This window comes from Populus euphratica, unplaced genomic scaffold (assembly GCF_000495115.2).
Source record: "Populus euphratica unplaced genomic scaffold, PopEup_1.0 scaffold1.1, whole genome shotgun sequence".
In the NCBI taxonomy this organism is placed as follows: Eukaryota; Viridiplantae; Streptophyta; class Magnoliopsida; order Malpighiales; family Salicaceae; genus Populus; species Populus euphratica.
In genome coordinates this window covers 4,852,298-4,877,202 of record NW_011499845.1, presented here as the reverse complement: position 1 = coordinate 4,877,202, position 24,905 = coordinate 4,852,298, and the positions used below count along the sequence as shown (strand labels likewise).

The following is a 24,905-nucleotide window of genomic DNA, read 5'->3' as shown; positions in this document are numbered from 1 at the left end:
TTTCTTAAAACAAATTGCAAATAACTTGGTGGAATGGACTCTCATACTTGGCTGTTGGGACGGTGGAAAAAATGGTTCGGCTCATTGTCTGGGCCGATATATCCCTTACCGGGCTCCGGCCTTGTAAGGCCTCTGTTCCCTTGCACCAGTTTATCTGAAAGGCCAGTGCCTTGTATCGTCAAGTGTCAAAAATGAAATGTACCGTATGATCAATTGGTGATATATATATATATATGATTGATACATCCTTGAAAAAATAATAAAATTAATGCACCATATAGATTGACTTAATAATATTTTTAGCACGGTCATTTTAAGACTTTTTTTTTAAATTAATTATTAGCATATATTGTACAACATCTTTGACAATTTTCAATATAGCCCGGAGCCAATCCATCTGTTTTTTTTTTTGACAGCGAGATTCTCTAATGGAAAAATGCTGAATAAGCCATGCCTGCAAAAAACATCAAATCAAAGGTTTATAATGCAGTTGCGGGATCCCATCACGTCAACTTCAAGCTGATAGATGTAATGTATGACATGTCTATTTCCTCCTGCTAAATGAGATGTGAACTGCTTCACCAAGAAAAGGCTTTAATGTAAGACACGTTACCCTTCAAGGCTTCGCCTAGCACATGGTCACAGGGGAAGAAAAATAAAATTGAAAACACATTATTTGCTTCTGATAAAAAGAGTATACGTCATGACTTCCATTTGAGGGATGCCCACAAAGCTAGAACCTCTCTGGGTCGCGCTCCCCGAACTTCAATGAAGAAAGTAGAAGCACTTTTGTTTTTCTCTTAGACACTCGCAATCCAAGCAGGACACATTAGTAAGAAGAACGTGCTCTCGAGAAATCTTTGGGTCTATACCTCACTTAGAAAGACATTAATTGCCTTTATGTTCTAGAGTTTCTAAAGGGTTTTCCCCTAGATGGATTGTAGAGTAAGACTCACAAGGATGATCCTTGGTTTGAGGGATGTGATATAAACTTGTGAGATCGATGTTCATATATATCTCACATTTATTTCATAATATGTTAAAAATATTCACTTTCCTTGGTTTTAATTTGGGTGCTTCCAATATTTGAAGTCATGGCTCTATCACAATCAACAATTACATTGAAATAGTTATACATGTATTCAGAATTTAATAAATCTACACTAAAAAAGATGAATTTGAGCCCCTCGCCATGAAGGAAAAAAACCCAAGAAAGAAAAGAGAGAGAGAGTAAACATACACATGAAGCATGGAGAAAGTGAATGCGTGATCAATATAACCATCACCGTCTTCCTTCGTAATATATATTTAGAGTGGATGTTTAACTCCATGCCTTTGTACATACGCATAGGCATGGTGCTTATATATAATTGTTCATGGAAGCATGTCATTTTCTGGTTTCATGAATTGGATGGAAACAAACATTGTTAAGTTCATATAGATTGTAAAGATTATTTGAGAGTGTCAATCATAGAGTAACATGGAAAAATCCGATGGAGACGACAAGTTTTTGACAGCTTCGCGTTTCGGTCAAGGTTATTAGGCTCTCATTGATTAGATGTTAAAACCTTTTGAACCTAACATGACCTTGATTGTAATAATATTTACATATTTTGCAGACACAAATTAATATTTATTAGTTTTAGATGGGTTGAGAGGATTAATAAATGCTGACATTAACGATCAACCAGAAATTTGTAAGATTATTCAGTGTACCATGCAAATTTGAAGAAGGTGGTCTTATAATAAAAGTTATTTTTTAAAATATTTTTTATTTAAAAATATATTAAAATAATTATTTATTTATTTTTAAAAAATTACTTTGATATTATTATATAAAACTTATTTTAAACAATAAAAATATTAAATTTCATAAACAAGACACAAATTCAAACCGCATTTTAATTGTGGGGGTATATCATTCACGTTCAGTATCCTAAATATTACATTAATCATGTTTTGCACAAGATTGTACGGTCTTTTAGAAAGACCATTGTGCAATTTCTAAAAATGGACGGATAATCTAAGTATGAAATTCTTATGAATCACATAACATATCATGACCATCAGATCTTCATGGAAAATTCTTCATTGAGCAGTAAAGCTAGCTCGAATGCAGGCCAAGCTTATGTGGGAACCGATGTTGCTAAGGTCAATTAATACAACATCGTCTCAACTCTCAAGTCACCTAATTAGATATTTTTTTTTTCGAGGAGGAGAGTAGTAATGGGAGTGTCTCGAAATAAGTCGGTCCAAATGTGACGTGTCTCAGCAATTGTTGGCCAGCACCAAGAGATGTGGGCGTAGGTGTCTCAAAAAGAAGAAGAAGAAGAAGAAGAAGATAGTTTTATAAGCCAATGGAAAGCATGGTGATATATATATATATATATATATATATATATATATATATGGAAAGCATGGTGATATATATATATATATATATATATATTGGACTTATCTCGAACAGTTAATGGAAAACAAAAGAGCAAACCGTAACCAGCTAAGGCTTTCGAGAATTGATAGCTATCTACCAAGTGTCTGGTTTTCACACATTTATGTTTGCAATGTTATAAATACTGCAGTACAAGATCCTAAACCCTAAAGATATTTTTTTATTTTTTTTCCTTTGGGACAATCATCTGCATTGAGCGGACAAAGAGTTTAGAACAGCCGGCACTCTTTCATCGCAATTCTCCAACCTAGGGTTCCCGTACCTAACATTTAGCTTTCATACAAACACGATCTGATCAAAGCTTAATTATTGAGAGAAGAGAGATTGAGTGAAAATTATCAGAAAAAGAAAAAAAGCACATGCAGGAACGGTACTTACATTTTCAAGGGGGCATTTTGTGATGATAAAAAGAAAAACAAGATTCAGAAAAGTGGACCCAAATAGACTTGCAAAAGCTTGAAAACTATATACCCAACAACATCTCATTATGTTTTCCAATGATGTTTACATGAAACTCATTCGACCCAGCTTGCAGACCCAACTCTCATTCTTCCCTCTCTACCATTCAACATCTTTGCATCTCAACCATCGTCACAAGACGTAACGGTGGTTAATTTCGTCATAATTTCTTACCATTCTGTAATGTAATGCAAGCCGATCGAGGCAGTATTTTACAAGCATCATGGCTGTAATTAACGCCTGCTATGTATACATCGCAGGTGTAATGATATGCATAATTCTCTTTTTTTTTTCAATATATGTTATTTAATCACAGTCAATTGATTTAGATAAGTACCACCTACGGTTTATTTTAATCTCTTACTAATTTCTAATATCTGTGTTACAATCATATTGAAGAGATTCGGCTCCATCAATCTCCGCGATACACTTAGATCAAATACAATAGATTTAATGGAATTGTTACTTGACTTGTATCTATTTCTTAATTACGAGATCTCACCTGCAAGATGATAACGATAAGTGCTAGTCAATTGAGCTCGTGTATAAATCCATGGCGTATGGTTACAGATGTTAGTGCTTAATATTTACGCACCTGATGAATGTATATGCCTAATTGTTGCTGCTTTTGTGTGCTCTCGGTTTGATAATTACTTAGCGTTGCATGGCTCCATTACTGCAGCTAACACGCTTTTTCAAGTAATGAAGATAAAGGTTTCGTTCGAGTTCTTGGTTGCTCATATGATGGCCACTGGAGGCTTACATGGTCGTTAACTTTAGGGCCTGTGGGATTAGTCGTGGTGCGTGCAAACTGGCCTACACACCCACATTAATCTAAAAAAAATAAAATAAAGGGTTTCGAGAGTCGTACGATAAATATGAACACATGATAACCGAGCTATTTTCAAGTACAGTAATAACACTGTAGATTCGTCGCAGTGTTTGACATCGTAGTCAAAATTATATATTTTTTATAGATTTATAAATTTTGATTTAAAACTAATGTTTTATATTTTTAGATTGTTTTATGGATTAGAATTAAAAATAATTTTTTAATATATTTTTTAATGAAAAATACTTTAAATTACAACTGGGTTAATCATCAATAATGCAGTCTTTGATTTGGGATAAAGAATTATAAAGCTGTGCTTAAGAGATCTCGAATCCTGATTTGGTTGCTTGCTTGGTTTTAGCTTTTCCCAAAAGAAGGCCAGTGCCAGCCGTGAACCAACTCCTCCCTTACCATGTTCTATATTACATGGTAATAATTTAGAATAAAATAATAATCAATATTGTTGTATACTACCATGTACATGAAGACACCAATCAATTGGCCTCCTGTAAGAGGGCATCCCACAGTTACAGGTGGCAAAAATATGCTCCATTTGCCACCTTCTCGGCTTTCTCAAAATCTTATCGGAGAGCATGGTATCGGGGAATCCGATCCCTCGTTCTCTTTCATAGGGTGGTAGGGTTTATTTATTATGATCGCCTTCAGCCCTTCCCTTCTGGACTCCTACACCTTCACAGTTCTTTGTTTATGGTTTCTTCTGCAACGTACAAGGACTGGTCTACTGGCCCGCCTTACAGGGTGACCTTATTCATTTCTTTAAAGAATAAAAAAATTATTAATAATGTGAAGAGATTTTTCATAATGTTATTAAACTTAGTTAAATAAATTCACATTTAATTTTTTTATCCTAACTCCGTATTTAACTTAAAATTTTAATTAAATAAAAGAAAAGAAAAATATAATACTATACACACGTACACAGAGCATGCATATCCAAAATTTATGCTAGTTTTAATAAGAATAGAATTAACATACCTAGTAAAACCAACCCAATCAATACAAATCATTTCCACCCCTCTCGTGGTTGTTTTTTTAATGCTCACGGCTAAAGTCGTGTTTGTTACTGTGTCTAATAATATATTTTGATGTCTTTTAAAAATATATTAGATTTATAAAAATATTAATTTAATATTTTTATAATGTTTTTTTTATGATTTTAAGATACAAGTATTAAAAATAAAAATAATTATTTTAATATATTTTTTAAAAAAAAAACTTTTAAAAAATAACAAATTCTAATCACCATAAACACCTGGAAGTAAAGATTAGGATCTGTAGATGCAAAGTGGGAGAGAGATTCCATTATTTTACAGCTTGGGTTTTTGAGATTTTGCAAGTCCCGAGGCCAACTAATAATGACACGAGAGAGAGAGAGAGAGGGCCAGTCCATCAACAGTACAAAGGAGTAAAAAATTGCAGCTAGTTTAGGGAGAATCATATAAAAATATCTTTAATTTGTTTTTTTTTTTAAAATCCATGGATGACCGAAGAAATTAAGGAGTTCAAACTCTTTATGGGTCAAATCTGAGAATGTAAGGCATGATGATCATAGCCATTAGATTCAATTATTTCTGCAGGGGATTCCCCCAATTTGCCAAAATAATAATAATAATAATAATAATTGACGTCGAGTCTTCAATAGCTTGCAAACTCACAATTCGGATTTTTAACTATTTTTCTAAATCATTTGACCAAGGAAGATCCAGGTCATGTATTTTTATATCTCAATTTGCACCAAGAGATTTTCTTATAAAACATCAAGGAAATTTTCTATAGATAACATAAATAAATTAATCAATTATGCATCGCCATCGCGTATGCATAAGCTTTACACATACCAGAGAACTCTTCAACTGGGCTTGTCTGTTATACAAGATACTCAACTGTGGATGAGGTGGGTAGCAAGTAGGCTCTCTATAAATTTGTTCCAAGAAAATTTATTCTCTGGACTTATGTCCTCGAGGAAGAGCATGACTTGATCACTTGATCCCCATTAGCACAGCATTTAGACTAGACTAAACTAATAAATCATCCTGGTATGTGATGTGATGTGATGTGTTGAGTTTCAGATAATACAAAAATGAGAATGCTAGATTGGGAACAAGATTTGCCAGTTGTGTTCAGATTCATGAACATCAACAAGTCATTGTTTATACCACAAAAAACCAGTAAATAAATAAGAAATTATTATTCATTATTCTCAGATTTCTGTTTTCCGGGTCTTGAACAATCAAAAACAGCTAGCCAAGAATACCAGATAAGACAGTCAAGTTATCATAGTAAGGCAAAGAGTACAGGACTGCAGTTTCTCGGTTCGTTTTTCTGAAGAGCACAAAAATATGCGAGAAAATGAGGGTAGCTCGGGTCCTTGACCAAACAAACCATTCATTGAAAAGCTCTTCTCCCGAGGATCTTTTTAATGCAAGGACAAGCTAAAATAAGATACTTGATGAAAGGTGGCAGTGTCAGTTGCTAGGTAAGCTATGCAAAGAAAAGCCAGGACCGAGTGTTGTTGAGACCCAATAAGAAAGTAGAGTTATTATTAACTCCCTAATAGAGGGATAGGTGGTTAAAGTTCACTTCTTTGGTTTTTTGTGTTTCAGCTTTGAGATCAGTAGCAAAATAATCTATTCTATTAAATTCATTAAATTGGTATGATAAATGCATTGGACTGCTTTAATCAGAAAATTAATTTTCATTATCAGGTAAGATGATTTGAAAATATGGCCGTAGGGAAAAAAAAAACAAAAGAAGAAGAAGAAGAGAGAGAGCTGGGAGTCGGTAAAGGCTTATAATAATTAAAAATTTTTACAGTAGCAGTGGCGGTGGTTAATCATCAAGAGCTCTCTTTTTGATGCAAGCGTGGGTATAAATGCAGGACCTTTGCCATTACTCTTCCCTTTCACTTTCCCTTCAAGTACACGAATACCCACCCTTCATTTTATCCAAGTAAAAAAGGTTGTTACTTTCTGTCTTTCGATGTCACTTGTGTGTGTTTGGGTGTCTGTGTGTTTGAAGAGCTGAGGGAAGGAGGGTTTTGAAGAGAGCAGAACCCAAAAAACTCAATAAAGTTGTTTTTGAGTGGAAAAGGGCTTGAACGAAGAGCAGGGTACCAAATGTCGCACAGAATCTGAAATGAGTATCTTTCTCTAGCCACTTTTAGCTTCTCTGCTGCTGCCTCAACTCTGACTAGGGTTTTGAATGGCCTGTTTATTGTCCTGAAATCAATGTTCTTTTGTTTTCTTATTTGACTGCCTTCCTCCCGCACACTTTTCCAGCTTTCCTTTGAAACTTTTCCTTTTACTAGTTAGTACCATTTGTCTTGTTTCTTGCGTCCTTGGGGCTACTTTACTCTGTTTCAATTTGTAGTACACTTCTAGTTCTTTGGTGGGTTAGCTTTGGAAATGGTGGCAATTCTGTTTCTTTGATCTTTCGGTATATATTTTGGGCTCTGGGGGGGCTTCAAGTTCAGTGCTTTGGTGTTTTTAAGGCCATTAATTCAAGTGGGTCTTTCTTGTTTAGTTCTAATAATTGATGTCCTTGTAGATTGGTTAGCTATAGATATAGTTGCCTTTAGGTAATTTCCTTCTGTTTGGTGGACTGAGCTTTCGGGGGAATATCTTCTTACCACGGTGAATTCTGATGTTTCTCTTACTGTAAGTTCAAAGTTTTTATAGATTTGGTTTCGGTTGAAACTTCTTTACATAGATAGAAGAAACTAGAGGGCATTGTTTAAATTTATTTATTTTTTATTTCCTCTACTTCTTTCAGCCCCTTCCTCTTTAATCTTCGGCTTATCTTATTGAGCCAGTAGAGAATTCTGTAGGGTTGGTTAATTTTGAAATTTACTTCCTATTTCACTAGAACTCTATAAACTATTTATTGATATTTCAAGCACAACTGTAAACTGTTAGAGAAAGGTGTTTCTGCTGGCTACCTTTGCTTATTCTTGAAAAGTAGAGATGGATATGAGTGATAAGGATAAATTTGAGTTTGAAGAGAGCAATGATAATCGTATCAACTACCGTTCACCTGGTGGTATGTCCTTAGACCGGCGATTTAACAGTACAAGTATCCCAAATTCATCTCTGGGTTTGGTCCCCACTGATAATCAGACGTCAGTTTGTAGAGGAGATCTAGCAGTTGCTGCTTCTTGCTCTTCTGCTTCTGTGATAGATTCATTTGGGCCAGCCATGTGGGAACATCCCACCAATTCACAGAACTTGGTTTTTTGTGATATTAATGTTCAAAATATTGCAAGCAGTTCAAACACGGCAGGGATTGGAAAAGGAGTCCCTGCTTCATTGAGAAATGGTATTGATAGAACACTAGAAATGGGGTGGAATCCACCTAATCCGATGCTGAAAGGTGGAAATTTCTTGCCAAATGCCTCTGGGATGCTCCCACAAAGCTCGTCACAGTTGCCTGCTGATTCTGCATTCATTGAGCGCGCTGCCAGGTTTTCATGCTTCAATGGTGGAAATTTTAGTGATATGGGGAACCCTTTTGGAGTTCATGAGTCTATGGGTCTTTTCTCGAGGGGCGGGGGGATGATGCAGGGACCAGGAGAGGTGTTCATGGGCAGTGGGATGAAATCAGTATCTGGGGGACGAGCTCCTAAGAATGTTATGAATGCCGTTGAAGCTTCCGAAGATGTTTCTATGTCTGTTAACCATATGGCTACGGAAGGGAGCCCTCTCAAGAATGAGACAAAAAGTGACAGCCTCGCGCGATCTCGTGATGAAGCAAAACAACGTATGGGTGGGTCTGCTAATGACTCTGATGAAGCTGAATTCAGTGGTGGTGGTGGTGAAGAAGATGAACCGTCAATGTTGGAGGGCAACTGTAGGGAACTTTCAGCTAAGAGCGTTGGCTCAAACAAAAGAAAGAGGAACGGACAGGGACAGGTAGCAACCATGCTTCCTAATTGTTTTCTTAATTGTTGGTATTTTGATTAAGGTTCCGCTTGGTATAGGTTAATTTTAGCTGTTTTTGTAACTTTTAACATATTTGAAATATGTTTGGTTAGGAATAATGTTTTATCTAAAAAGTTATACCACCTCGCTTCTTCAAAAGGGTTGATTTGAGTCATTATGTTCGGTTATAAATAACTTTTTATTTAAAGAGTTATACTGCATCTCTTCTTCTTCAAAAAAAAAAATTGCTTTGAATCATTTTAACCAAACATACTTATAATTTAAAGTCATTTTAACATATTTTTTTCATAAATTATTTATGAAAAACAAAATTTTTAATTATGACTTAAGTCAGAAGTCACTTTTTATAAGTCATGCCAAAAGGACTCTAAATTGTTTGTGATGAGCATTTTTTTTTTTTCGTTGGTAGGATGCTGAGCTTGATCAGGCCAAGGGAACCCCTCAATCTGCTGAAACTGTAAAGGGTAGCCCTGAAACTCAACAGAAAGGAGACCAAAAACCAACTTCAACTAGCAGCAAGGATGCTGGTAAACAAGGTAAGCAGGGATCTCTTGGTTCAGATCAACCAAAAGAAGAGTATATTCATGTCAGAGCTCGAAGAGGCCAGGCAACAAACAGCCATAGTCTTGCAGAAAGAGTAAGTTCTTTTTATTAACGCATAAATGGAAATTGGAAATAAATTTTATTTTATTGATTGGGTTCTAGATGATTGATTCTGACTGCAGGTGAGAAGGGAAAAGATCAGTGAAAGGATGAAGTTTCTACAGGACCTTGTACCTGGTTGCAGCAAGGTTTGTTTGTTGGTTTTGATAGCTTAAGACGTATTGAATTCTTTGGATAACTCAATTGCTAATGTAGTTCATGTCATAATATCAATTGGATTTTGCAGGTCACAGGGAAGGCAGTGATGCTAGATGAAATCATTAACTATGTGCAATCACTACAGCGGCAGGTTGAGGTAAGGCAGTGAGAATCTGTTCCCATTTTCAATTAGCCCATTACATATGCACCATGAACAGCTGAATTTCATCAAAAGTTTGTTTGGATATCTGAGCTTGATTATGTGGATTATTTTCTGGACTGGTTTAAATGGAGCAAATTACTAGCTTATATGGCCTCTCTCTTAAGCGCTTGCATTTGATGCAAGGACAAGCAATTGTAATTGTAGTCTCTCTGACTGTTATTTAATTTCTTTTGTCTTTGCCTCTTTTGAGATTGCATTTTATCCTTTCGCAGTTTCTATCAATGAAACTTGCAACAGTGAATCCGAGGCTGGATTTGAACATAGAAGGACTCCTTGCGAAAGATGTGTTTGATCCCAAGGTTTGCATGACCAAGAATTTGCTAATGGATCACTAAAATGCAACTTCATATGCTTTATCTGAGCCACAAAAATATTTTGTATTGTCAGATTCTTCAGTTGCATGCTGTTCCTCCATCCTCTCTGGCATTTTCCTTGGAGATGCCTATGGCTTATCCCCCATCACATCCATCTCAACCAGGACTTATTCCCACAGCTTTTCCTGGAATGGACAATCACTCTGACATAATACGTAGAACCATTAATTCCCAATTGACACCCATGACTGCAGGATTCAAGGAACCTGCTCCGGTACATCTACAGGTGGATTTTTATTTACTGTTACCTTGTTGCTTGTTTTTTTTTTTAAAAAAAAAAGAAAAAAATCCACGAATAGTAGTACATGGTGCTAGAAATACTTTTGTATGGAAGATTTATGTGGATAAGATCTAAATTGTTGCATTGCATATAGAAATTAATCAAACCCTTAGGCATAGAGTCTCTAGGAATCCTTTATGCAACCCTTGCAGGATAATTGTGGACTCAGACTCTGCATGCATATTTGTCTCTTAATCAAAACACTCGTGATATCTTGACCTTGAACTACAATTGAAACTTTCCAAAGATTTACCAATTAACGGAATTATTATTTCCACTTGGCTCTTCTGAATCCCTTGCGTTACAATTTGCCTTCGTTTTGGTATTCTTGACAACAGCTACCCAATGTATGGGATGATGAGCTCCGCAATGTTGTCCAGATGAGCTATGGAACCAGTGCTCCCCACGACAGCCAAGATGTAAATAGTATGACTCTACAGTTTGCCATATAATATGACCCGTGCTATAAGCTAAATAATGCTGAGCTGAACATGCGTCTTTTTTGTTGCAGAGCTACTGCCACCAGGCCATTTGAAAGTTGAGCTTTAATTTTCTCCTTGGTCTTGATGCGTTGTATCCTGGCCTATATGCCTGTATTAATATTCTCTAGGATTAGAGAATGGAAAAATCACAGATGCTTCTGGCTGATCAGTTTGAAGCCTGGAGGTTAGTTGCAGGTCTCCAGCAGGGTTATGAGAGTTTGGATGGCTGTCACCTGTTGTCGAGCTGGGGTTTTACCTGATGACCGGTGAAGGAATTCAATACCACCCCCGCCGCCATGCTACTTTCATTTGAGTATTGTAATCCTTGTTACCAGAAATGCGAAATGGATAATCTTTAGGGTATGAATTTAAAAATGTATAGATTGACCTTCCAATGATCACAAAAGTTAGGCTAATGGGAAGCTCATGTGTAATTTACAAAACCATGGGAATTCCCTCAGCGACAATATGTGATGTTATTCTTTTTTCTTTTTCATTTTCTGTTGCGGAGCCTGCAGTACTTATGGCTTCTGGGATGCAAATTTTTTACTAGCGTTTGCCACTTAAATCAGGTCAAAAACATGTAATTAGTATAGCGCTCTGTGAAACTCAAGTTCTTCTAGTAGTTTAGTTCTATTAACCTAGAAAAGTAATAAACCTTATGCTTGCATTTTTCAACAGTTCATTTTCCATATTAGTTTAGTGCTATGCAATTGTTAAACCCTGCTATCTTATCAACTTTCAGTGCAAGTACAGTTGCATTGCCAGTTTGCAACTCTCTTTTTTTCCCACCCCATCCCCGCCAAAAATAAAATTGTCAATAAAACAATGTCGAATTCATCAAAATCCTACTCTTCATTGCTAAAACGAATCCCCAGACCAAGAAGCTCCATTGCCGAGTAATCAAGACCCTAACAAACCCAGACACCTTTCTCTGTAACAATCTCATTGACGCGCATGGTAAATCAGGCAATATAACCTACGTGCTCCATGTGTTTGATGAAACGCCTCAACAAACTCTTTTCATGGAACATTATGCTTTCTGCTAATTCAAAATCTGGGAATTTATCAAAAGCTATGTAAGAGATCTTTAGTATCATGCCAACCGAGATTCCGTCTCTTGGAACTCGTTTATTTCGGGGTATCTGCGCAATGGTTCAGTTATGGAGGTAGTTAAAGCTTATAGCTTGATGTTGAAAGATGGGGTTTATAATTTGAATAGGATTACATTATCGACAATGCTTATGTTGGTATTGAGTCAAGGGTGTGTTGGTTTGGGTAGGCAGATTCATGGGCAGGTAGTGAAATTTGGATTTGGGGCCTGTGTTTTTGTAGGGAGTCCTTTGGTGGATATGTATGCCAAAACGGGATTAGTTTCCGAGGCAAAGCAGGTTATTGACGAGGTTCAAGAGAGGAGCATGTTAATGCATGATACGATGATTGCAGGGCTTTTGAGTTGTTGGGTGGTAGAGGATTCAAAGAGGCTGCTTCATGATATGAAGGAAAGAGTTTCCATTTCGTGGACAATGACGATCACAAGGCTTTCAGAATGGAATGGAGGCGAAGTTATAGATTTGTTCAGAGATATGGGGCTAGAAGGCATGGCGATGAAACAGTACACATTTGGCAATGTGTTGACTGCATGTGGGGGGCTTATGGTTTGAAAGAGGGAAAGCAAGTTCATGCTATTACAATTAGGAATGAATATAACCACAATGTCTTTGTTGGTACTGCTCTTGTTGACATGAATTGCGGAAGCAGGCAAGAGAATGGCATGTAAGAATGTTGTCTCAGGGATTGCTATGTTAGTGGGTTTTGGCCAGAAAGGGTTCAGCAAAGAAGCTGTTAGAGTTTTTGTGACATGCAAAAGAATGGGATTCAACTAGATCATTTTACTCTAGGAAGTGTAATTAACTCACGTGCAAATCTAGCTAGCTTAGAAGAAGGTGCCCAGTTTTATTGTCAAGTCCTAGTTTCTGGTTTGATTTATTTCATAACCGTCTACAATGCACTCATTACTTTGTATGGTAAACGTGGAAGTACAGAAGATTCTAATCAGCTGTTCAATGAAATGAATTTCACGGATGAAGTCTCTTGGACAGCATTGATTTCAGGATATGCACAATCTGGAAAAGCTCATGAAACAGTGGATTTATTTGAAAGAATGCTGGCTCAAGGTTTAAAACCTGATGCTGTTACATTCATTGCGGTACTTTCAGCTTGTTCTAGACCAGGGTTAGTACTTAGGTGGAGAGAGGAAAACAGTGAATCAATGCTAAAAGACCATGGAATAATTCGTTTTTATGATCACTACAGCTGCATGATTGACCCTTTTAGTCGAGCAGGAAGGCTTGAATAAGCCAAAAGTTTTATCAGTAAGATGCCTTTTACTCCCAATGCAAGGCAATGAGGAAATTAGAAAATTGGCAGCTGAGTCTCTTCTAGAACTAGAGCCCCAGAACCCTGCAGGCTACATCTTGCTCTCCAGCATCTATGCTGCTAAAGGAAAATGAAGCGATGTAGCCAGACTAAGAAGAGGAAGAGAGAAAAGGGAGTGAGAAAGGGACCGGGATTCAGATGGATCATGTATAAAAGCAAAGTTCATATTTTCTCCCCAGATGACCAGTAAAGTCCCTTTTCTGATTAATGCTGAGCTGGAGAAATTAAACCAAAAAATGATAGAGAAGGGTATGTACCAGATGCAAGTTCAGTGCTTCATGATGTTAAGGATTTATAGAAGATAAAGATGCTACCACCATAGTGAGAAGCTTGCAACTGCTTTTTGTTCCTCGTGGCCTTCCCATACGAGTAGTAAAAAATCGGAGGGTCTGTGGGGATTGCCGCAATGCAACTAAATATATTTCCAAGATTACTCAGAGAGAGATACTTGTAAGAGATGCTGTCAGGTTCCATTTATTTAAAGATGGAAAATGTTCATGTGGAGATTTCTGGTGATATACATCTGTTACAGTTCAAAGCTGCGTGAACAAGATTACAAATCAATATGTACCATAGATAAACCAAGATCAAGAGTTTTTGAGAAGTTACCAGAGATAAACCAAAGATCAAGAGTTTTTGAGAATTGAGACAGTGATCGTGCCTGCTTCGCAGGAGTATCACTGGAGCTCTAGAGGAATCCTTTTTTCTCCATCAAGGATTCTAGAAGAATGTCTATATAATCTTGAAAGAACCAAGATCCCTGATAGTAAAAAATGTTATGTCCAAACTCAAGCTACATTTTTCATATCTTATTCAGTTCCATGTACTATGGCATGCATGTTGTTCTCATGCATGTGACTCTCATGTCATCCGTGTCCCATGTCCTTTCTATTAATCATAAGTTCTATGACATGCGTGCACGCACACATGCACACACCAGTATCAAGCATAAGTTTATAACAGAAAACTCGTTCAAAAGGTATTGTCAGGGCCAAGCTGCTGCTGATAGTTCTATGTATCAACTATTTTACCAAAGTTAGTGACATAATTGTTACATTGATCAAACCGGTGAAGCTGAAAATTATGAAGCTTTCAATCTCTCTTAAGACACTTGGTAAACTTGCACATCCATTTATTTGATTCAATCAATAATTAGATATTTCTAAGTTGAGAGCAGATCACGAAATGTGTTATTAGCAAGTCTGCAGAACTCAAAAATTTATCAATACATGCCATATGAATTAACAACCCACATCTGTAACAAAAGAATCAGTACATTACTAGGGTGGCATATGCATTTTTTTTGCATCATGGAGCCTCCCTGGGCTCGCATGCTGACCAAAATAAATTACCTTTCAGAAATGAAATCGAAAAGAAAAGGGAGTATTTTCCATTTTGGAATTATGAGTATAAATATACAAGAGGTGAATCTGAAGAACACATGGATGATGAGGACACAGACTTCATTCATATTGCTGTGATGTTTTGATGGACTCCTCGAGTTTGCTGCTGGTTCTGCATCAGGTTGAAGAGAAGCCGGTTAAAGTAAAAAAAAGAAAGAAGTCCTGCTGGATGGGAACCTCAGTATGGGATTAGAGAAGATAAAAAGAATTACCTGCAACTTGCTACATATGTCAATTACTTCAGCTAGAGGAGCCCAATCACCAAAGTTCCTCTCAATGAACTGATAAGCTATGCCACTCTTTTCCCTGCCAACTATAAGGAGTCCACCCTTTATTTCACCTTCTCCTTTGAAGTTTTGCTCACTTCCTGTAGCTTTTGCACGCTTGTAATTTGCAATAGCTCGGGGATTGAAAATAAATCCTGAAATAAAACTGTCCTTAAGTAGCTGCCCACCTCCAAGAGCTTTGAAGAACTTCATACTCCTATCAAAGAGCACAACACCACCCCAATATCGAGGCCAGAAGTTTTTGACCTGCAGACCAACAGTAGCGTATCAACTGTTAAAGAGAGAGAGAGAGAGAGATTAGATCGTTAAGCTAAAAGTCCTCTAGATACCTCTGACTCAATATGTTCATGGAGAACTGCAAATAGTCGAATTCCCAGTGCATCAAATATGGGTTTTTTGACATAAAGCTGGTGAGCCTCAGCCCTGCACATGATGCACCTGTTTTGAAATTCACAATCAATTGCATGGCTTAAAGGGCAGCTGACCATAGTTAAAAAGTTCATTTATCCATCCATGTTATTTGGGAGCATTCGAGTCTACATATTTTTCTATAGCTAATTAACAGGCTTTTGATTTCTTAAGCTTCCCACATATTACCCCTACATCTTATTTTTTTATTGTGTATATACTCTTATAAACTCTTATGATTTGCAACTGTATGCTATATCACCCTAATCCAGCCGATAAAACAAGGCTATCGGCACAAGAAGGCTACAAGGATGCAGAATACAGGTGTTTACCCAGGTCGCCTGATGCAAAGGATTACTGCTGGTTTATCTTGCCATAATTCTGAAGCCTTCATTGGAGGTGTCTTGGTTTTCACCAGACGCTCCATCCCAATCTTATACTCTGGTGTTAGTTTCTCAACTGAGATGTTTTCAATAGCAGAATAAGGGGCAACACTGTCAACTATAGGAGGCGGTTGTACACAGCCACATGCTCTGGGCTCAGCTGGCCCTGCAGCTACAATCCCTTTAAAGATGTGATCATCTTTAATCTTAAAATCAGCGAGTGATTGTTCAAGTGGTTTATCATGATTCATACTACTACTGGCTTGCATCTTCCTTGAGTTGACAGATGCATAACTCTTGAAATTGCTATTTTTTCTGGAGGCTATGCTGTTCATGTTCCTTGCAGTGAAAGGAGCGTATGATTTGAGCAAAGGATCTGCACATGCACTGGTTCTGTCCACGAAACGAGCTATGTGACCTCTCTTCATCCCAAACTGAGAGGAGAGATCCACAGTGCTTATGCTAAGAAGCTCGGGCAAACATTTCCCAGAGGCCTCCAGCTTATCCCCATATTGCAGTAGAGCACGATCATGCAGGTATGACCTGATTTCCAATGCATCCTAGAGAGAGAGAGAGAGAATTGGAATTTGATAGTTTATAATGAGTTGGATCAAAATTTTGACGACATTTTTCGTTAGTTGACAGTGAAGAAGCCAATATTTGTTAGATAACAGATTTTGATCAAATGAAAAGTGAAAAGCAAATTCCAAGTAACCAACCTTTTGCTGTTGTGTCATGTTCATTGCATCCGTATCCTCTTCATTCATAATCTTCAAAGTTGGTACATCATCCCAACCTTCTTTCAACAACGTTGGAAGCAAGTCCTTCAGAACTCCGTTACCTACAAAATCCTCCACTGAGAAAGAAGCCATTTGCCTCTTCAGAAAAAGATGGTGTGATCTCTTGTTGCTAAAAGGGGCCCGGATGAACAAGCTGGTTGTGTTGTCCTCAGGCTAACAGTCAGCTACAAAATATAAACCTTAAGTGTTTACTTGGACAATGTTAGTGACCAAACATGGATTGACATAAACCTTTTATACAAGTTTTCTTCTTCTTCTTCTTCTGATAAGTACAACAAGCCTGTCCTAGTTGATGATGATATTTTATAAAATCTTCTAACGTTGCACAGATCGGTAAGTTGATTGACCAAGTGTTTTGATATTAGCAGTTAAGTTATTTTACCTCTTGGTATAACACTGAAATCCATGTACATTCCTTTGCATAAACTGTTGAAAAATCAGAGTGAAATTATGCCATATTAGAGAAAGAATGGAGGCTAATTTACAAGAGCTAGAAACAATGTGAACACTAAGAACATTGCTTGGAGACGGTCAAAAGATTCCCAGAGAGATTGAGAGAAAGGAAAACGAAACGGCACAAGAAGAGCTCAACAAGTAGACTGCAATAGAATATTGAAATCGTAACAGAGTTGACCCACAATGGCGGTGGGTTTTCCATTGCCGGCTGAAGCCTGCTGTGCCTATGTTGCCTTGGAGTTGTTGTTTGTTATTTGCCTATATCGTCGACTGCTGTAGGATGTCTTGTAAGTAACGTGAAATTTCTATTGGATATCTTCCAATTTTTTTATTCACCCTTGTCTGCCGCCGCCTGCTTGCAGTACGTTTGTACTGAAGATAGAATTACTCCTGAAAATCTGTACTGTGTATAAAAGGTTCGTATAACATTTGTGAAGAGTCTATAATACCCTCGCTTCTTTAACATTTAAAATTATAGTATTTTGTACTTTTCAATTTTTAATTATCTTTTTTTTTTTTTGAAATCTTCTAAATAAGAAACGTATTTTACTGATACCTCATATTCATAATACTATGCCCAGGCGTGAAAACAAATAAATAAAAGTCTTGTTTATTTTTTAGTTTTAAAAATATTTTAAAAAAATTAATTTTTTTTATTTTTTTACTTCAAATTAATATTTTTTTAGGTTTTTAGAACATTTTAATATATTTATATCAAAAATAATTTTTAAAAAATAAAAAAAATATTATTTTCATATATTTTCAAATAAAAAATATTTTAAAAAATAATTATAATCATCCTTTCAAATACGCTCAAAAACCTTTATCGTATGAGTTTATTACAAGAAGCACCCAAATGTCTTTTGTTAGTAGATTTTTTTCAAAGGGTTTGTGAAACAATAAAAAAACTTAATTATTTTTTTAATTAATTTTTCTTTAATTGAGTTTGTATTTACCCCATTTTTTAAATTTATTTAAAAAATAATCAAATCCTTCTTGCAAATTAAGAATCTTAGATAAAAAAAATTAAGACAAAAACTTACATACTTTCCAAATAAACATCATACTGTATATTAGGCATGAAGAAAAGGAAAAGAATCCTAGTTTAGAACCCTTCTTATCATTAAATTTGTTTATAAAACACTTTTATTTGTATCTGGCGGACTAAGAACTTATTCAATCAATAAATTAAGTCCTAATTGTATAATCAAAATATATAGATGTGTAATTCTCTTGTAAAAAGCTACGGTTTTATTCTTTTATTTTAAAACAAAATGATTTTTATTTTACAGTGAGCAACAATCTATGCAGTATTGTTTAACGACAAGATCGACAAGTAGGTGTGAATCTTAAATCAATCGCTACAATGCAATCTGCAAAATTTTCGAGGTGGCTTCTCAAAAGGCAATGCTCTTTTTACATAGAAAAAATCCAGTTTGCTTGTACAGGATGTTTCAAACATCTGTTCATGTCCAATCTTGTTGAACCGGACGTTCCAAACATCCCCATCAACATCTTTCTGCAACTCTGTGAACAAAATTCAAAACTATGAAACCATTTCGAAGAATTGTTCTATGTCATTACGGAAAAGGCATTCCAAGATCAGACCTTTGAATTTCTCCAAAAGCACTTGAGAAACCACCAAGATCTATTAGAAGTTTCGTGACTTCGAAGCCAATATCTATATACACCTGCTTTTTTGTCAATATAAAGCAAGTCCCAGCTCTCCTTTTTTAAACGACACGAAACTATACAAAAATTTCATTTTCACTAATTTACGATAGCATGTTTAATATGTATATCCTTAATATGTATATGTATATGTATATCAAAATAAATTAGTATTATAAATTATTATTTTTTAATTATTGATAAGAAATTTTGAACTTTCATTTAGTTTTATTAGTTTTAAATAATATAATGTTTTAGAACATTATAAAATACTATATATTTTTAAATAACTTGTTTTTTATATATATATGTGTTCTTAGATTTAGTGTAGATAAGGTGTTTCTGCAACACTGCTCTTACTTTGCCTGTCCTGGACTGGGAATTCGAATCGTTACAGTTCACATAATAACACTCCCATGCTTGACATGCCTTTATCACTATGAGATTACACTTGAAACCAGAACTTGTTTGCGTTCAAAAGCAGCAGTATATTGCACTAGGATTCTACATAGTATAGTGGGAAGTAAAGAAATTAGGCATCTTATTCAAATGCCTCAATATCCTCTCAGCCATCTGCCTTGTATCATTATCCCCATGGTGAAAAGCATTGACCAGAGTGGCAGGCAACAACCTGTCCTGTGATATAGCTGAAGCACACCTACTCCCTCCTTTTACCAAGAATCTATCAATTAACCAGAAGGATTTTTTCCATAAACATTCTCCCTTGTGTTCTTTCACAGCATTCAGAACATGTTGGATGGTATTCACTTCACACAACATGCCAACACTCATCTCAACATCAACTTCGTCATGTAATAAAGTACATACTGCTGACAAAGCAGCTTCTACAACCTCAACATTTTCATGGTCCAAACATGCCAGCAATCTCTCCACTGCTTTTGCGTCAACTAAACAGAATGTGTTTTGCGAGGAACAAGCCCCTCTATGGACCGGGCACAAAGGTAGTTTTCTCTTTTTTGATGAAATGGAAGACAGGAATTTCGGTGGGTAGAAGAGTTTCAAGAACTTGGTTTTCTTTATTTGTGGTGGTTTTGATAAATTTATGGATTCCACCGAGAGATTCTCCAATCCAATTGCTGATAACCTCTGAACTTCATCACTTGATGTTTTCATGAGCAGTTCTGTGAATACTGAGGTGAAGTTGTAGTGTCTTGCTAGAAACAGTATTTGAGGTTCGTAAAGTGTGGTCGTGAATCTGACCAGAATGCTTACTAGTCCTTCCAAGTAAGGAATTACATACCTGCCGGTTCTTATACCGGTTCCTTGGATTTGATTGATTTGTTGTAAGATTGCAGGGACTGTATTCTTTCTGAGAAGAGCGAGATTTAGTGTGAGGCTCTGGTGGGGGAGTTTAGCAAGAAATGTTGATGAAACTGCCTGCTTCTGTGTGATTCGGGTTGTTTCATTTCTGCCAAGGATTAAGTTCTCGGGTTGACCCGCAGTTTTGCATAGTCTCTCTACTATAATGTGTCCCATGTAAGGTATAAGCACGATGAGTAGCTTGATTGCTACGATCCCAAGTTCTTCATGGGGGTTATTGAGGAGTTCAACCAGGGTGTAGCTTGCTTCACTCTCTTTGACCATGGAGACAATGGTGCTCATTGATCTCGGAGACTTGGCCAGGCACAAAAGAATTCTAATGAGATTGATGTTGAGGTCATCAGGAGTTGAATGCTTGATCATCTCAATGAAGTTATACAGAACATAGTCTGAAGCTAATCTGTGGCCGTGAGAATTTACTTGGAGGTTCTCAAGGTCAAGCCCAGCCTCAAGTATATTTGCTAGTATTGCAGCGGCTTCATTTTTTGAGTTTATTGGTTCACCGTAGATTCTTCGAGTGAATATCTCTTCAACCATAATTTGAATGATTCCAGATTTTGCAAGTATTTTGGCATTAGGATGGCAGGATGCGATTTTTGCTAGAGCTTTGAATGCTGCTGTTCTGGTCAGAGTGTTTCCACCATGCACCATTTTGATAAGAGGTGGAGAAGCCCTCTCAGCCACATAAGTTTCTCTGTCATTTCCAAGGGCAATTTCCCCAAGGTATTCTGCCATTTCTGTCTGCATTTCCTCGGAACCTGTTTATTTTGAATTTCCATCAACGTTGTTGAGGCATGTAATATTTATTTGCACACAAGGAAATTCTTTTTCATTATTTAAGCTGTCCAGAAAAACCAATTCTCTTAAACTAATTATCCACAATTAGAGTGACTAGTTCGAACCATTTTAATTAAAAGAAAGAAAAACATCGCCATTCAACATGCTTGCTAATGCATCAATTTTTTTTTTTTCACAAGACTTCCAGCTATGCTTTTGGTAGAGTGTGAGAGGTTTCAGGAGTTACCTTCAGTGAGATGCTTTAGAAGGGGTTCCAAGAGTCCATTTTCTGCCATCTTCTTGATATTTTCTGGAGAACTCTCTAGATTCTTTAAGATTTCATCTGCTTTTTCTGAAGAGAAGGCATCATCAGGCTGATTGTATTTTATTCTGATCAGCATCAGAATTCCTCCAGGAACTGACCCAATTTTCTCCTGCAATGATTCGGACCTTGATAGCTCAAGTAGTAGTAGTAATGCTGCATGCCTTATGTGCTGGTGACCACTTGACATCATCTTGATTACTGTTGACATGTCCACCATTTCAGATATCATTATCTGCACAGAAAATCACCAGAGTTGAGTTACAAGTCCAGGAAATTGTGTTCATGGATGTCAATGGCTTATTTTCTAGATAAATGTGTATCCTCATGTTAGGTTCATATTCAGACCCATAGAGAACAATTTGAATTGTTGAGGCTTCTTCAAAAAAGATGCATGTTACATATAACCGAAGTTTCAGCCATGTTTTGGTCAATTATGGTGGTCTAATTGCTAAGCAATTGCAGGTGAGCTTCCTTGGAGGCAAATGCACCGACTCACATAAAAGCCTCCCCGGCAAGCAAATGGCTTGGTTGATTGTGTGTTCGCTGGTAATATAAACTTTTTGCGAAATAAGATGAAGACTATGGGTGTCTTTTTAAAAATTGAACAGTTTTTGTCCATGATGATAATACTGGTAGACATTGGTTTAACTTCTCTCCGCATTGCCTAGTCTTAGAACATTGAGACAGAAATTTACTTGTGACTGCAAATTTCCTCTGGATGACATTCTAAAATCAAGACACATGCACGCAAACGCACATGTACTCTACCTTTTCTTTTACTTATGATGTCATGTAAACATTTTAGGAAAGAAGAGCACAACCTTGTAATCATCATCCTCTTTTGTCAACTCTCGTAATAACTCCAGTGCTGCATATCTAACATCTCTATCCTTGTACTTCAGAAGCTTACAAAGCAAGGGAAGTATTCCAGCATTGTGAACTTGTATCTTGTTATACTGTTTCCTTTTGTAGATGTCTTGCAAATCCCTTATTGCTTCAAGCACCATACTCGGTGAAGCAGACACAAATAAAGCTGAACGTGAAATATTTATCCTTGCTACCACGTTTCTTTCTTTCCATTCCTCTATTGTGGTCTTGAGAGCTACATTTGTTTTTAGAACGCTGCTCAGCAGCTTCTGCCCCGTGGTTGGGCAGAAAATTCCCTGCGAGTTATTGGACTCTGCCAACCACTCGGTAATTGCTTTCCTGTCATATGTCACTCCACTTTGTAAGGTCACTGGATCATCCATGATCTGCTTCGTTAATGGACAGTAGAAAGTTTGATACAAAGGCTCCATATGATCAGTCATCCTTGCCAATGATGTTGATGAGCTGCTACTGCTGATGTGTTTCCTTGGCCTGCAGAGACTTGTGGGTTTCAGGAATTCTACAAAGTCTGGAGCATTTAGTTCCCGAGAATTATCTGTGGACTCTTCAACACTGGCAGGGTAGAGATCTGATTCTATTGTTACAGATTCTTCGTTTCGAGCCTCCTCTGAGAAATACTTGTGTGGATCCAGCTCTTTGGTCTGCAGTCCTTGGCTTTGGCCAACTTCAAAGTGAGCACTCAACATTTCATTTGAAAGAGCTTGAACTGAAACTTCTGCATGTTCTTGGCCTTGAAATGTTGATGAAGGTATCGAGGTCAAGCATGCGCCCATCTCTTTTATCACCCTTTCCAGATGTGACATGTTGCTTTTCAGTTCAGATTCAGAATTTGAGATGGTGCCTCTTTGGCATTTGTTTACAAGATCCTTGGCCTCGGTGATGCTTCTGGATAGGGATTGAAGGATTTCCGTTGCATTATTCGTGGTGTGCTCAGTTTTCTGCAACTCCATTATGACTGGGCAAATTCGGTAAAGGTAGCATCCAATTTCAGCCAAGTTTTCCTTTTCTATTTCCACCCATGTAATAGATTCAATGATCTCTGAAATTAATGGCAGCAAGTGTTTGGCAATACTAGCAGATGAAGTTGAATTTTTGCTGGGCTGGAGAAACAAAACAAAAAACGACAAGATTAGCAAGCCTCTCATACAAGATGTTTTTCTCAAGTTTGATTAGCGGCATAAAACCTCAATTAAGAGCTTGGGAACTCAATTCAAGAAAAGTTCAATAAACAGGAAACTGGATTAAGAGAATATTCCTAGCCAGGTAATATAGTTTTGAACTTACCCCCCAAAATAGGGGGGAAAAAACAAAACCACTTCTATGTACATGGAAGTGGTTCAAAAACAAATATAAGCAGCAGAAGCTTTAGGTTAACAGATTGGAGTTCCAGTTAAAAAAAAAAAAAAAAAAAACAGAGAGGCTGAATTTGATAACTGACTAGTAACTCTTTTGACTTCAAGAGGAATGAATGGATTTGACAGGCTACTCCCTCTTTTGATTGAAAATGGAGTTTTTGTACCTAAATATCTTGAACTCTTACCACCCAACTCTAATCCTGCACACGAAATCAAACGCAGAAGTATGTACATGGAAGTTTATTTAGAGGCCAGTTCAGTTTCTAACTTTTGAGGCTTGCTCAAACTGTTAATACTTAGATAGAAGCAAGATGGCAGTGACAAACACATACCGACATCCAACCGGAGCCGCTGTGTGGACTCGATCGATGATCTCTACAGAACCTGGAGAAGGAGTCACTTAGTCTTGTTGGAGAAGGCATCCGATAAGATTATATTTTGCCATTGAACAAGTCTCCGGTAGCTTAATTACGCAATTTTCACTAATCTTACCAGCAAGAGATTCCTTTCCCAGAAAACTATAATTTGCTGGCGAACTCTGACGACTCACAACGTATTTGTGAGAGTAACTATCTTTTCTATATTGGTTCTTGATATATACGAGGCATAGAAATTAAAAGAAGACTCAGTCAGCATGGCTGTTATGGGAGTGGGACATGGGATTTGACAAATTGCTTGAGGTTTGGTTTAAGGTTACTATCTAATTTTTCCATCAGCCACCTTTCAAGATGGAAGCTTCAATTGTGCATATTTGTTGGAACACTACAATGCTCTTTCTTAGTCAAGCAGATGTCTTTACTCTACTCACAGACGTTGCAGCATTAAAAAGTCATAGTATCTTTGAAGTTGGAGATGGTTTTTTCCTTTTTCTGTTTTTTATGATAGGCCGTACAACCGCTTTCAGTGAGTGTTTTTTTATGCGTATAATTTGTTTTCTTGTCAATTTTTTAAAATTATTTTTCATTTAAAATATATCAATTTATACTTTTTAATATATTTTTAATTAAAAATATTTAAAAAAAAAAATACTTGAAACACACAATTAAATGCTATACCAACCTTTAATATATTTATTATTATTATAGATATTCGAGTCAACTTGTGTACACCTTTATTAATTTTACAGACTCTAAATTTAATAACTATATAAATTTTTAACGGCTCTCAAATTTATAAGAGTCGAGCTATTAATATTTTCCTGAATATTCAATTTATTGATATTTATAAACATGGTTGCCCATGTACAATCTAGAAATTTTGAATTTTTTAATTTAAAATTATATATATATATATATTACTTTAATATATTAATATCAAAAATAAATTTTAAAAAATTATTTAAATATTTTAAAAAAAAAAAAAACCGATGCAGAATAGCAATCTTGCTGTTAAACTAACTGCCCTGATATGATGCTTGGAGAAGAAATGGCCCAAGAAATTAAGACTCGCTACAGGTGCCAGGATTTAACTTGTTTGACTTTCAGTACCTTGCAAAATTTGTTAAAGATATT

General features: G+C 36.5%; 3 protein-coding genes and 1 pseudogene across 11 annotated transcripts; 2 read left to right on the top strand and 2 right to left on the bottom strand.

Annotated features, from left to right (window-relative positions):
- The first annotated feature begins 6,660 nt into the window (after positions 1-6,660).
- Positions 6,661-11,363, top strand: LOC105123366 (transcription factor bHLH49-like). Of its 4 annotated transcripts, XM_011022941.1 has the most exons (9): positions 6,662-7,669; positions 7,707-8,671; positions 9,111-9,338; positions 9,427-9,492; positions 9,591-9,659; positions 9,938-10,024; positions 10,113-10,325; positions 10,718-10,805; positions 10,891-11,363. In XM_011022941.1, the coding sequence occupies exons 2-9, from the start codon at positions 7,727-7,729 to the stop codon at positions 10,926-10,928; spliced, it is 1,734 nt and encodes a 577-aa protein (XP_011021243.1). In that variant the 5' UTR covers positions 6,662-7,669; positions 7,707-7,726; the 3' UTR covers positions 10,929-11,363. The 4 variants fall into 4 exon arrangements, with proteins under 4 accessions (XP_011021258.1, XP_011021243.1, XP_011021235.1 ...); XM_011022956.1 differs by having other exon boundaries at positions 6,661-8,671; positions 10,718-10,798; XM_011022933.1 differs by having other exon boundaries at positions 6,662-8,671.
- Positions 11,364-11,586: 223 nt separating this feature from the next.
- On the top strand, positions 11,587-14,515 carry LOC105123358 (putative pentatricopeptide repeat-containing protein At1g68930; annotated as a pseudogene).
- Positions 14,516-14,662: 147 nt separating this feature from the next.
- LOC105123327 (uncharacterized) lies at positions 14,663-17,440 on the bottom strand. 5 transcript variants are annotated; one of them, XM_011022877.1, is made up of 7 exons: positions 17,220-17,440; positions 16,964-17,007; positions 16,501-16,622; positions 15,731-16,341; positions 15,320-15,428; positions 14,916-15,236; positions 14,663-14,815 (listed from the first exon to the last, which is right to left on the bottom strand). In XM_011022877.1, the coding sequence occupies exons 1-7, from the start codon at positions 17,237-17,239 to the stop codon at positions 14,768-14,770; spliced, it is 1,275 nt and encodes a 424-aa protein (XP_011021179.1). In that variant the 5' UTR covers positions 17,240-17,440; the 3' UTR covers positions 14,663-14,767. The 5 variants fall into 5 exon arrangements, with proteins under 5 accessions (XP_011021179.1, XP_011021186.1, XP_011021209.1 ...); XM_011022884.1 differs by having other exon boundaries at positions 15,320-15,413; XM_011022907.1 differs by having other exon boundaries at positions 16,501-16,745; positions 17,220-17,242.
- Positions 17,441-19,077: 1,637 nt separating this feature from the next.
- LOC105123317 (putative U-box domain-containing protein 42) lies at positions 19,078-24,188 on the bottom strand. Of its 2 annotated transcripts, XM_011022865.1 has the most exons (5): positions 23,727-23,758; positions 23,478-23,594; positions 21,973-23,139; positions 21,074-21,383; positions 19,078-20,807 (listed from the first exon to the last, which is right to left on the bottom strand). In XM_011022865.1, the coding sequence occupies exons 3-5, from the start codon at positions 22,987-22,989 to the stop codon at positions 19,213-19,215; spliced, it is 2,922 nt and encodes a 973-aa protein (XP_011021167.1). In that variant the 5' UTR covers positions 22,990-23,139; positions 23,478-23,594; positions 23,727-23,758; the 3' UTR covers positions 19,078-19,212. The 2 variants fall into 2 exon arrangements, with proteins under 2 accessions (XP_011021167.1, XP_011021159.1); XM_011022857.1 differs by lacking the exon at positions 23,478-23,594 and having other exon boundaries at positions 23,727-24,188.
- Positions 24,189-24,905: the final 717 nt, after the last annotated feature.